The sequence below is a fragment of the Monodelphis domestica genome, chromosome 3 (genome assembly GCF_027887165.1).
Source record: "Monodelphis domestica isolate mMonDom1 chromosome 3, mMonDom1.pri, whole genome shotgun sequence".
In the NCBI taxonomy this organism is placed as follows: Eukaryota; Metazoa; Chordata; class Mammalia; order Didelphimorphia; family Didelphidae; genus Monodelphis; species Monodelphis domestica.
The window spans coordinates 423,582,854-423,597,045 of record NC_077229.1 but is presented as its reverse complement, the minus strand read 5'-3'; the positions used below and the strand labels follow the sequence as shown (position 1 = coordinate 423,597,045).

Below are 14,192 nucleotides of genomic sequence, written 5' to 3'. Positions count from 1 at the left end.
GGATTTTTAATTGTCCATAGTCATCCCTATAATGTGCTTCTTGGGATAGAAATGGAAATATACTTCAATATTGATTATATAAGGAAAATTCTTTATACCTAATTGATCTATTTTCCCTCTTGACCCTTAGGAGCTGTTGGTTACTTAAATTTTGAGTTATGGTTAAAGGATTGAGTGGAAGATAGGAATAAATTAAAATGTATAAATTACTTTGGGCAAAATATTTTTACCAATCTTAGTCTTAGAAGAGTGATAACAAGATAGCCTTTCTTCTCTTGGCAGTGGTGGAAGGCAATGGGTGCAGAATACTTTGTCAGACTTCGTCTGCTATCAGTTTTGCTCCTTTGTTTTTCTTGTCACAAGGGGTAACAATATATTGGTGGCAGCGTGAAATCAAAAAATGATTGCCATTTTTTTAAGTATTAATAAAAGTTGAAAAGAAATGGGAGGTGGACAAAGACTAGTAATGAGAAGAGAAAGTGGCATAGGAAGGTTACATTTCTGGCTGATGTACTCTTGTGAAAGGAACATTAAAACCAAGCTATGATTATGATACCACCTTTAGGAAGAAATTCCAGAGTTTGCCATGGACCTTCCATTTAATAATTGTTACTTAGGTGGTACCAACTGTAAAAGAGTAGGATGAGATAGAACTTGAGAGGATGTCCACAAAAGTGGAGAGAGAGAGAGAGAGAGAGAGAGAGAGAGAGAGAGAGAGAGAGAGAGATTGATTTGTCCTTGATTATTAGGGGACTGGAGTATTCTGATGACCACAGATAAACCAATAATTATTTTTATAAAGAATTAGATTTCCAAAAAATGCAATGAATATTTAAACTCAACTGAATATGAATTGTGTTCTATGCTTCATAAACCACTTTAAGACAAATATTAATTATCACACTACTAGACTGAAAACTCTATTTAGATTTTCCACTTGTCTGCATACTAGAAAACAGGAACTTATTGAATCAGTAATAATGATTTATTTCTACCTTCACTCACACCCATTAATTAAGTATAACTTGAAATCTAAAAAAGATCGTATCTATAACTAACTTTCATGCATATTTATATTCAATATCCTCAAACTCAATTATAGTTTTCTTGAGGGGCATTGGTTTTACTTAGCTTTGTCTCTTTCCTTCTCCAGTCTCTAGCAGAATAATCCGAATGCAGATTTTCAATACAATTTGACAAGACACTAAGGGATGCAGAGATGAAAATTAAACAAGTGTTTATTCTGAATAATTTTGATGGGCTTTTATTTTTGAAATCAACCACTTCTGCATAATTTTTCTTTTAAAAATTATTTCTTATCCATATAATGTAAGAGTTAAAATAGTGGATCTGCCATAAATTGTGGCAGTTAAAATAGTTGAAGATATAAATTGTGATAGATATAAGAGTGGGTGAGTAAATTTGACCGCAGAAAATGTTTCACTACAGTGTCTTGTTTTAAATCAAATATAAGGTGGTCACCAGGGAAATATTCCCAATTATGAATCTATCCAAGTCAATTGGGTTTTATAGAGAATTTAATTTATAATACAATGAGGAATTAAAGACAGAGAGAGAGAGAGAAAGGAAATAAGTATGAAGGGCCTTAAGCCAACATGGCCTAGACCTGGGTCTTAAGAGAGAGAGATCAGTCAGTCAGTCTTTTATCACTCACCACAAGGTTTGTCTAAGCAAGGATTCTAGTGACAGAGTTTCCTCAGAGAGAGTTCCAGCCAGAGTCCTCCTCAAAGAGCCTTCCAGCCAGAGACTGTTTCAAAGGGCCTCTCTCAAGAGTCTCCAGAGGGACAGAGTCCCCTCAGAGCAGCTCCAGCAAGACCTCCTTAGAGATTGTCCTCCAAGAGCTTCCCTTCTCCAGAGCCTCTCTCAAGAGATTCTTCCCAAGCGATCCTCATCAGGGATTTCTCCAAAAGGATTTCTGCTTTTTCTTATATAGGGGGTTTTCTCCTATGTCACCTCCCCTAAGTCCTTACATCTACCAATCACTGTAGACGTTTTCCAAAGGACAACCCATTCTAAAAACACTTCTGGGTCGACTAATCCCCTCAGTATGTCTGATCCAGAGAAAACACAGCTGAGTCAACTAATCCCCTCAAGAGAAAAACTTCTGAATAAGTTTTCACCTCCTTGCTCCTGGCAAGTTTACAAGTTGCCCAACCTTTATAGGTACCTAGCATCCCATTGTATCAATTCTAAAAACAGGCATGGCTCAAAGAACTCCCTGCCTCATCATAAGCATGGGTCCAAGTACTTTCATTGTTTAGCAAGGAGTTTTCTCCCCTAAAGCAGTCTTAAGTACAGGTGGAGTAGAGGTCCTCCCATTTCTGATCCTGGCGAGTTCTCACAGTCAAAATGGGGAATGTTCCCAGTAGGGAATTGTTCCAATTGAGAATTCCCCAGTGGGGAAATTTTTAACATTCACAAGTCTGAGAAATTTCAAGATTTACAATAAACAATACTAAACATCATATAATCAATTAAATTTACTTCACACTTCTTGACAATTAGATGGAATATATCTCTTAAATGGTAGAGCAGTTAATTTCATTCCTTAGTCTTGAAAAAAAATTTTTTGTTTTTTTTTTCTTGCTTACTTTTCTCCTCTCCTTTCCTTTTCTTGTTAAATCAGAGGTTTAGATTATTCAGTCTCTTAGGCCTCTTTCAGCTCTAAATGCTACGAAATTATGGGTCTTCTGATTTCTCGTCTTTAAGTAGAATCTTATTATGTTATAATTTGGAGTGTACTGGCCTTGTTATTGTTTCACACCCATAATATTCCCTCCCCTATCTCCATGCCTTTACATTGTGGAGTTCTCCTGCCTGGAATGAATTTCTCCCTTACATCTGCCTCTTAGAATTCCTTATTTCCTTCAAATTCAACTTAATGCCACCTTCTGCATGAAGGTTACATGATTTGTAGCCTCCATCAACTGTTAGTGTCCTCCCACATGTTACCTTACATTTTTTTGTCATTGATGTTTTTATTTATAGATGTACGTGCTATCTCCCTCCATAGTTCAATAGAAAGCAAATGCTGTTGAGAGCAGAAGATTTTTCCTTTCTCTTTCTATACACAGTGTTTTGCACAAATGCTGGCACGTGGTAGATTTTAATGAATGTTTGTTGGTCTTTTGTGTATCCCCCCAATATCTAGATAGACAGAAAGATGGGTAGGTGATAGATCAGCAAGAACGAGAACTATATAGATATAAATATGGCTCACATATGTGTATGTGTTTGGGTTTGTGTGTGTTAGTACAGTGAATAGAGCCCTGGACCTAGTGTCAGGAAGAATCAGCTTCCTGAGTTCAAATCTGGCCTTAGATCCTTACTACTTCTGTGACCCTTGGCAAGTCATTTATCCCTGGTGGCCTCAGTTCTTCATCTGTAAAATGAGCTAGGAGGGAAATGGCAAACCACTCTGGTATCTTTGCCAAGAAAACTCCAAATGGTTTCAGGAAGAGTTGGATATAACTGAAAAACATCAAATTATTATACATAATCATTTCATTATACAGACATGAACATTATACATATTCATGTATAATCTATGTATACATGTATAATCTATATACACATGTACTTATACATGTAATATATAGAGCATATATGTAATCTATATACTGATATGCATATATCAATATGTATATAAATACATAAAGTTACTTATTACTACCTATTTGTAAAACAGTTTTGAGACAAAAGCCTGAAGTATAATATCTTTAACACTCAACATTAATGTATCAAGAACTAGAATCAAAGAATTCATTCAACAAATGTCTTGTGTCTACTTTGTACAAAGTACTGTGGGTGAAAATAAAAATAAAGAAGACATAATGCCTTTCTTCAGGGGCACAGACGGGGAATTAAGAGAGTAAGCCTCTGATATGGTTCAGTGAAAAGATCACTAGATTTAGTGTCAGAGCACATGGTCTGCTAAAACATGATCTTGGACAAGATACTGAATTCTGTGATCCTGCTCATTTATCTGTAAAATGAAGGGGTATTTCTAAGTGATCTCTAAGGTTCCTTCTTCTGTCCCTAGGACTCCAAGATCATTATTAATCCAATCTCTTTTTAGAGATTAGGAAATGAATCCCTAAAAGAGGTAGTAACATTTTTTTGTGCCTTGAACTATTAAAAGGCAAAATTTATCTTGAATCCATGTATTCAAACTCCATCCTTTGCTTTTTCTAATTGGTTTCTTGTGGATTCCCAGAGATGAGCAAGCCCTTTGTGACATTCATTCATTTAATATTTACTGAGCATTCCCAAGCCTGTATGCACTTTGAATAAACACTCTTATCTAAACTACACGGTGTTCCAGAAATCCTTTTGGACATCTCATATTTTCCCCAAAGCCTGGAACAATGCCCTGTCCATAGTAGAGATTTAACACATTATTCATGAATTAAATTCTGTCAGTATGTTCTTCCTTCTGTTTCATCTAAATCACTCATTTCAGTTTATCTTCATCCTTTCTAGTATCTGTGCTATATGGAGAAAAAATTCTTTCATGGACCTTTTACATTCATTGGGACAATTCTTATTCAGCAGACATTTATAGAACACTTGCAGTGAATGACCTTGGCATCTTCCATGTCTGATCAAGTCCTAAACATTCTACAGTTCCTATTTCAGTCACTTTCATGGCTATTGGAACAAATTGTTTTCGTCTGCTCATTCTGAAGGGCGAAGTCTTCAATTCTTGGTTTAGACATCCTCTTAATTCACTGGTGGATTTGTGGACCATCAGTTACCCTAAACCTGGTTTAAGCCCAACTACTGAGATGGTTTACTGGGGTATGGTCATTGCATATGCTGATTGCCAGATGGGCATCAAATCATTCACTGTATCCTTGGCCATTACTCGTCCTGACTTTTGTCTTACCACTCGACTTTGATAATCAGTGGCCTTTGATAATTGGTATACAGTAATATAACCTAAACTGTATAAACAAATAAATGCTATGGAGTTGAAATTAATGTCCTGATACACATAGTGTGTAGTCAGTTGGGGAAAACTTCTTGGAGTAAGGGAATATTGCTCTAAGCTTTGAAGATAGATAAAAACAATTTTCTTAGAGCATTAGCAATAGGACATCTGGATTCTCAATAAATGCTATTCACTGACAAATTCAACTTTCTTCTTAGCCTTTGGTGGGGGACCAGTAAAGAAAAAAAGCAACAGTCTTGCTTTTAGATGCTCAAAACACTCTTGAAACTATCCTATTTTTCAAATCTTAAAATGAAAAAGATTGGATTTTATTTGAGTTATATGGGAGAATTTGGTATTTGAGCTCATCATGCTTCTTAAACTCCCCAAGGGTACAGGAGAGAGGCCACACAAGCCAGTCTTAAAATCTTGCTAATGGGTCCTCTTGATAGATAACATGTGCTTTAAGTTGTGAACAATTGACTAGCACCTTTTTTTCTTGGCTTTGCAGAGATGAAAAGAACCAGTCCATCATAGTAAGTGGGGAGTCAGGAGCCGGAAAGACAGTATCAGCTAAATACGCCATGCGATATTTTGCCACAGTTGGGGGCTCTGCCAGTGAAACCAACATTGAAGAAAAGGTTCTTGCTTCCAGCCCCATCATGGAGGTAAAGAGTTCTAAATCTTTCCCATCTTTCTATCTTTTCCATTTTCTCCTCCAGCAGCATGGCCTTTGAGTAGTCTGATCTTAAATGACTAGTCACAAGAATCCTTGGAATGTACTAGTATCTTTCATTTTCAAACCATCTGATGATTAAAAGACCTCCATGAACACAGAAAAGTATCCAAAATGAGATGTATAAGTATACATACATATGTACAACAAATTTGCCTGGTATACATAGTAAATGGCTAATAAATTCTTATTTCCTTGCTTTGCCTTTTGTCCCCTGCATACTCAGGGAAAAGTAGTGTAAATTTTTCACAAGGACATTAGGTGTTAGCCTTGAAGTAAGTAATGGAATGTTAGATCTAGAAAGGAACCTTACAGACCACCAAGCCCAGGGATTCTTAATTTTCTTTATATCATGAAATCATGAACCCCTTTGGCAGTGTGGTGAAACCTAGGGACCCTTTCTCAGAATCATGTTTTTCAAAGCATAAAATAGGATACATAGGATTACAAAGAAAACCAAATACACTGAAATTTAATTTCCTGAAATATTTTTAAAAACAAATTAATTTGCCCCAGGTTAAGAACCCCCTAATCACATCCAATCCCTCAATACAGATGAGGAAAATGACACTGAGAGAAGTGGCTTAACAAAAATCATTCTCTCCTGAGTAGTGAGAAGAGTCTCCTTTCCCCATCCTGCCTCCTTGGTGTTTATTGGGTTTTTTTTTTCTCATGTGAAAGGCCATTCTCATTTTACTGGAGTATAGCAATAAAAGAGAGACATAAATTGATGTTACCAGTAGAGGGGAAAAACAGTTTCCTCTTGAAAGACCGTGCTATAAGAATCCCTGACATCCCATACAACTTTTCACTTAAGTTTATTTGGGTTTTTATTTGGGGCTTTTGGTTTTATATGATTGTTCACTTACAAAAATGAATAATATGGAAATATGTTTTACATGATACTTGTATAACCCAGACTGAATTGCTTGCCAGCTTCAGGAGTGGGGAGAAAGGTAGACAATTTGTATCATATGACTTTGTAAAATTTATGTGGAAATTTGTTATTATGTGTAATTGGTTTTTAAAAGAAGGTATCTTTGTTTAAAAAAAAAAAGAATCCCTGGCTTCCATCAACGTTCAGCTCAGATGCATCCTGCAACCTGAGATCTTTCTTCATTGATCCATATGCCACCCCATTGACTAATTCTCCCTCCTCTGAAAGTTTTATATTTCTTCTATTCATATTTTGTATATACTTATACATTTAAGTGTGATTTTGCCTTAGAAGAATGTAAGTTCCATAAGAACTAGATAGGATTGTTCTGTTTTCACCTTTATTATCTCTAGTCCTTTTCCCAGCCTTTTCCTGGCACATAATAGGTACTTTAGGATGTTTAATGGAGCAGATGTCCATAAGAGGGAACACTATAGCTGGCTTCCCTAGGATGGTTTTGGCTCTGACCAGTCCCAGGATATGATACCCCTCAGGGATATGTGGTCACTCCATGTCATTGTCATTGTTTCAGTAGGGAAAGGCAGCACAGGTCCTTTGACCTCCCTCATGCCTCTGGATACCAGGATATGATTGTGCATTTCTCCCTTCTCCAATCTCTGAGTTCTCCAATCACAGGAGAACATGTAGCTAATGAGATGGCTTTGGTTGTGTGGTGGGAATAATCCCCAGAGGTGCATTTCATGATGGCACCTCAGTCACTCTTTTGTCTTTTAAAATTGAACTTTTACTAAGATTATAAGTTTAAACAAATAATCTGAGGTTTTTTATGTACAATTTTATATGTACAAAATACTAGGGTATAAAACAAAGAGGGCAGTAAAAGTGATATGTGTCAAATTGGCATCTTTTGGATGAGGACATACAGTGTTGAGTGTGACCTATAAGAAAGACTGCTTGAAAATCCACCTTTTTTACCACAAAAGCTCTTTAAACTAAACAAACCCACCAAAATAGACACATTTTTGAAGACTACTAGACAGTATTCCACCAAAACTAAAAAATGATGCTGGTTTTATGAAATCCAATTGAAGGCTGAACTTTAATAAACACACATGCCACTCTTGACCAGAGACTTGATAAAAAGGGAAAAAAAAGTTATGTCAATTACTTTTCCTGGCTTCCCCATTTACATGTCTGTCTTGAACAACATCTTCAATAAAATTATACTCTATGAATACATTACTAAGATATCATAAACATAGACATAAAATAAAATCAGTTACCTTCCTAGACCTTATTTTTCTCATCTGTAAAATGATGGGCAAGATGGTCTTTGAGGTCCTTTCCAGATCAATATCCAACTATAATCCCACCATCCTCCACTCCCTATCTGGGCTGAAGGACATGGAGGCAAAGGGGGATCTTAAGAGGAGGATGAGACATGAGAAAAGACAAAAGAACAGAGATCCAGAAAAATTAAAACATACATGTACCCAGAGATGAATAGACAGACAGACACATACACAGACACACACACAGAGAGCTGTATGTTGGAATTTCACTCTTCCCAAACCCTTTTCTTTCTGCTAGATCCTTCTTAAATTCTTACTCCAACAGCCCTATTTATCTTGGTCAAGGAAATTGAAGGTTGAGTTGATAACTTGCATACTCCACACATGCACATTTAGACACATAAATACATACATAGAATACATGCACATATAACATGTATACACAAAGGCATATACAAAATACATGCATGTATATACACATACATATAGATGTATATATAAAAAGCATAAATGTATACACATACTTCTGTATTACATTTGTGAAGATGGAGTCCACTTTTTCCTGATTCCTAGCTCAGTGTTCTTTCCAGGGAAGCACTGCTTTTTTGTCTTGCTTTCTGAGTTAACTACCTCCTACTCATGATAGTCTGTAATGGTCAATTATTATGCATTTATCATTTTCCATATGGTATTCAACATCAACTTGGGTAAGAAGAACTATGAGTCTTGTGATGTATTGCTTTTTTGGTTTAGAGCTTTTCTAGATTTTTCCTACTAACTGAAGGAACTGACATCCCATGATTTCACTTTTGGATAGTGATAAATACAGTAGCCTCTGTTATTCTGTTCCTCTTAGATGTCTGTCACATATTCTAACTAGCAGCAATGGTATACACAGTAAGGACCATCATGTGTGGTTCATTTAGAATGTTACAAAGATGGTTAAAAACCACAATAGCCACATCTTTATCCCTGATGGCATGGCACAGTGGAAATAGCTCTGGTTCTGGAGTCAAAAGACATAGGTTAAAATCCTAGCTCTAATGTTTACTATCTATGTGATTTTGGCCAAGTCACTTGTACTCCTAGTCTTTAGCTTCCTCATCTGTAAAATGATGGGCAAAATGGTTTTCGAGATCCCTTCCAAATTAGAACCTAACTACAATCCCATCATTCCCCTCTCTCCTTTCAGTTGTTAGGACATCATATTCTGCCAGCCTAGACCCTGATTTTGGGGCCAGAGAGAATTATGGGAAACTATGGGAAAAAAAAAAACTTCAAGCTTGGGGGCAGATTTGAAGTAGATTCAGAAGAATAAATGAGAGAATGGCATTAAAAATAATATGAAAATTTCTTAACATGTATTGTCATTTTTCTTAGAGTTCATTGGCAAAGATTCCTTTTTGGTGGATTGGTGTTTAGGAAAAAAAATCTAAAAAAGTGCCAAATTTGTCTAATTTGGCAGTCTTCTCTGGTAACTTGAAATCTCCAATTTTACCTCTAATTCGAGTTACCTCCAATTATGGTAATTCAACAAGCATTTATTTAATATCCATCATGTTTGATGTCCTAGGATTAGGAAAGGGAAAAATAACTCTTCCTTTCAAGGAGTTTACATTTTACTGGGTGATGTGACAGTTGATTAGGTAAGAAATTATAATATAATTTGGAGAGAGAGAGAGGGAGAGAGAGAGAGAGAGAGAGACAGCATGTATTAACAATTGAGAAAAACAGAGAAGGCTTCACAGAGAAGATAGCACCTAAGCTGTGCCTTAGGAGAAACACTAGGATTTTTAAAAATTAATTAATTTGTTTATTATATTAGAATATCCTACCTGCCCTGCCCCTGGTAGAGAAATCATTATTTGAAAAGAGTATATGTATATATAAAACTGTCATTTTTTTCTATTTATTGGTTCTTTCTCTGGAAGAAGACACACACAAGTCATTCTTTAAATAATTCTTATGGCATTATATTCTATCACAATTATATGATGGAATTCTACTGCACTGTAAGAAATGATGAACAGGTTCATTTTTCAAAAACATGGAAAGTCTATGTGAAATTATGAAAAGTAAAATGAGCAGATCCAAGAAGACATATACAGCAACAGAAATACTATTTGAAGAACACAAGTCAGACTCATATCTAAGCTTGTCAGTTCTTTGTGAAGGGTGGATAAAAGTGAGGTGAGGGAGAAGCAGAAAAACAAATTAGGGGGCAATGGCAATAATCCAGGTGGGAGGCAATGAAGACCTAAATTAGGCTGATGGGGCCATGTGGGCAAATGGTGTTGTGAAGATAGAATCAACAAGACTTGGTAATCAGTTGGTCCTTTAGTCTCAATTGGACTCATGTATTAATAAGAATTCCAATTCCTAAAATGGCTAAGGTTGAGACACACCCAAAATATATCAGGTATACGAGGCTGAACCTGTTGACTGAGGATCTGCTCTGGGCAACACTGGTAAGAGTAAGGAAGTAAATATATACCCAACTTGCTTTCTCCAGTAACTCTAACTTATTTTTTCCTTTTCTTCCTCTCCCCACAATACTGAATGTCAGAGAGAATTTTATTTTTTTTTGCCTACACAAAGTTCAATTATTTATTATGGCAAACCCGCCTACCTACAGAATTTATTTATTATCTGAGGAATTTTTATTCTTAGGAAAGCAGTGGAAAGTCACAATGGGAGATTACTGTTGTCTAATTTGATAAAAGTAAGTTAATGTTTCTGCTTTTATTGGAAATGTGCAAGTTGTCAGTGCTATCGAGAGACATTTATTAAAATACCTGAAACTGGTAGTAGCTATACAGAGGGAATTATAATGTCACAGCTCATACTCCCATGAAGCTTATCTAAGACAAGCCCACCAACATATTCAGAATATCCCCAAGTTTAAAAATTGCAGAACAGCTGGGTATAGTGATGAGAGTGTTGAATTTGGAGTCAGAGGATCTAGGTTCAGATTTCATCTCTTTCATTGACTACCTGTGTAATCTGAGACAAGTCAGATTATTCTGTTGGCTTTCTCATTTGCAAAATGAAGCAAAGGGGTTGGACTAAAATCTAAAAGTCATCTAAAATTCTGAGGAGATCTCAGGCCATCTTTTTCACCCTAGACACGCAAACTACATCTTAGATTTCTCTGGTTAGAAGACTTAGTTATGAATATGTGGAGCTATCCAAAGTACTGATTTGAGAAAAGCTGTTGGCAGCTAGGTGGCACAGTGGATGATAGAGCACTGGGCCTGGAACCAGGAAGACTCATCTTCTCAAGTTCAAATCTGATCTCATTTACAAGCTCTGGGTTTTGGGTAAATCACTTAACCCAGTTTGACTCAGTTTCCTCATCTGAAAATTGAACTAGAGAAGGAAATGACAAATCACTCTATTATCTTTGCGAAGAAAACTTCAAATAGGATCACAAAGAGTCAAACACAAATGAAACAAGTGAAGAACAACAAAAGTCAAAGCTGAACTTTAGGAAGATCAGGTTTTCTGACTACACTTCCTTGAATTATCCATGGCACAATGAAGATATTTGGTAATGAGGTCAAGGTGTTTGTACTGTAAGAGGAAATTGGAGTTGAGCAGAGTAGTAACATTTCTATAATACAGAAGAGTGAAAACTAATTATAGGTCAGATCAATTTGATGATTGTTTGCTATGTTCACTCTTTCCATTATTTTTCTTATGATACTTCAGGGACTCCAGATGTTAGAAGTTAATATCTTGAGTTCAACATTTAAGCATTGTATTTGGAGTCTCTTGTCTGTTGAAGGAGTCTGTATTTTGGTTTTGCTTTGTTGTTTTTGAGAGGAAAAGATAGAAGTGGTATTCATGTGAATATGTTTTAGAGATTATAGCCTTTCTTCTAGTCATTTGTAGTAAAATTTAAGTTAGAGGTAATGATAGCATATTCCATTATAAGAGGTCATAAGAGTTCCTTCATGGATAAGGTTGTTTCTCTAGTTAGGTAGTCCAGCCATTTGGAAAGCTGATAATAATATTACTGACATTTATATAGCTTTATATGAAGTTTTCAGAGATGTTTACAATTATTTCATTTGCTACTATATTAGGTATAACACTGCACATAATCACATTTTACAAATTAAGAAAATGAGGCATTAGTGGGAGTTGTAATGAATGAATCCTCTTCTTTTTGAATTAATTTGAATTTGAATGAATTTGAATTAATAGAGTTTTTGGCATTTCCTAGTTTTCTTTAGGTCTCTGAATGTGTCCCCTCTCTGTCTTGCCTTTGATCAATTTCTTGGCCTTGGAGAAGTCTGTTTACTTCCTTCAAGAAGCCTTCCTTGAATAAATGTGCACCACTAGACACATTTTTACAATCCTTCCCATTAGTACATTATAAATAGCACACATAAGAATGTTGCTGAGCTATAAGAAGTAACCAATATGGTGAATGAAGAGAAGTATGAGAAAACTCATGTGAACTGACACAAAATGAAGTAAGAAGACCCAGGGAAACAATGCATGCAATGACTATGACAATATAAATGGAAAGAACAAGAACATCAAAACAAATAGCTCTGAAAGTATAATAACCAAGCTTGGACCCAAAGAAGAGATATAGGAAGGTACCCCCCCCCGAAAAACACACACACACACACTCACACACACACACACACATACACACACATGTGTGTACATGCATACTATAAATACTCTTAAGACTTCTTTCATACATAGCCTAGCTTTTCTGATCTGTTTTTTTCCCCATGCCTTTATTCCTTGTTATGAGAGTATGTTTTATGGGGAAAAGAAGGGAAATGTATATAATGTATAAACAAGTGATGTGAGCAAAAACATACTTTAAAAATTAGATTACATGAATAATACCATCTAGCACCAGTTCAGATAACGCTTTATTATTTTTCCTTTGTTACTTCTTGGGTGGATGCTGCCATTGCCCCAGCTATACTAGGGAGAGAAGTAATTTACTAGTATACTTTTGTTGTTTCATGAGAGAAAATATATGCAAATCACTTAGCAACCTTTTGAAAAAATAATATTTATTTTTTCTCATGTGAAAACTATTTTTAACATTCATTTAAAAGATATTTTGAGTTCCAAATTCTTTTCCCTTCTTACCCTGCCTCCATCCCACTCCTCCCATCTCCCTGAGATGGTAAATAATCTGGAATAGATTTTACTTGACTTAGCAAACTTTAAAGTGCTGTATAAATATGAGCAATTTGTTCATAGTGCAGTACTAAACACAGAGTAGCTATTCAGAGATGGTTGAATGAATGCCTTGGTTTACACAAAAGTAATAGGCAGCTCATTTCTTTCAGGCTATGATGTTTACAAAGTACTTTCTATAAAAAAAAATTAAGTAAGATTATCTACCTTCCAGATACTTCACAGAGGAATATTGACTCAGAAAATTTACAAATGGGAAGGACTTAATTTTTTTTCATTAAAAATATTTCCCCTCAATTACATTTTCAAACAGTTTTTAACATTTTGGTTGTTTTTATTTTTAGTTCAAAATTATTTCTCTCCCCCTTTTCCTTTCATCCCTCTGTTCCCCAAGATAGTAATTAACCTAATATAGATTTAAAATGTATAATCATGTAAAACATTTTTCTATTTTAGTCAGTTTGTTTCACCTTGTCTGTCCTCACAAGAGGTTTTTTTTTTGGCCACCATCTCCCTCAGTCCATTTTCTCTTCTATCAGTATCCCCACCACACACTTCTCTTATCCCCATTTCTACTTCCCTCTTTCTTGTTTATTTTTTTTTTGGTTTGATTTATCTAAATTTGATAGTGGTTGGTTCAAGTCTCCCACTAATATGGTTTTACTGTCTATTTCCTCCTTCAATTCTCCTAGTTTCTCTATTAAAAATTTGGATGCTATACCATTTGGTGCATACATGTTGATTAGTGATATTTCCTCATTGTCTATACTTCCTTTTAGCAGAATATATTTACCTTCCCTGTCCCTTTTGATCAGGTCTATTTGTACTTTGGCTTTGTCAGATATCATGATTGCAACACCTGCCTTCTTTCTGTTGGTTGAGGCCCAAAAGGTCTTACTCCAACCTTTAATTCTAACCTTGTGAGTGTCAACCCGTCTCATATGTGTTTCTTGAAGACAACATATGGTAGGGTTTTGGGTTCTAATCCAATCTGCTATTTGTCTACGTTTTATGGGTGAGTTCATCCCATTCACGTTCAAAGTTATGATTGTTATTTGTGGATTCGCTGGCATTTTGATATCTTCCCCTAGTTCTGACCTTTCTTCTTTAGCTTTCTCCTTTTGAACCAGTGATTTA

General features: G+C 35.6%; 1 protein-coding gene across 2 annotated transcripts in view; it reads left to right on the top strand.

Moving 5' to 3' along the window:
* MYO5B (myosin VB) overlaps positions 1–14,192 on the top strand; it is a 571,959-nt gene that overhangs the window by 295,915 nt on the left and 261,852 nt on the right. For both annotated transcript variants that reach the window (XM_007486667.3, XM_007486668.3), the window contains exon 5: positions 5,466–5,622. In XM_007486667.3, the coding sequence (XP_007486729.1) occupies positions 5,466–5,622 (157 nt within the window). The remainder of the gene's footprint in view (positions 1–5,465; positions 5,623–14,192) is intronic.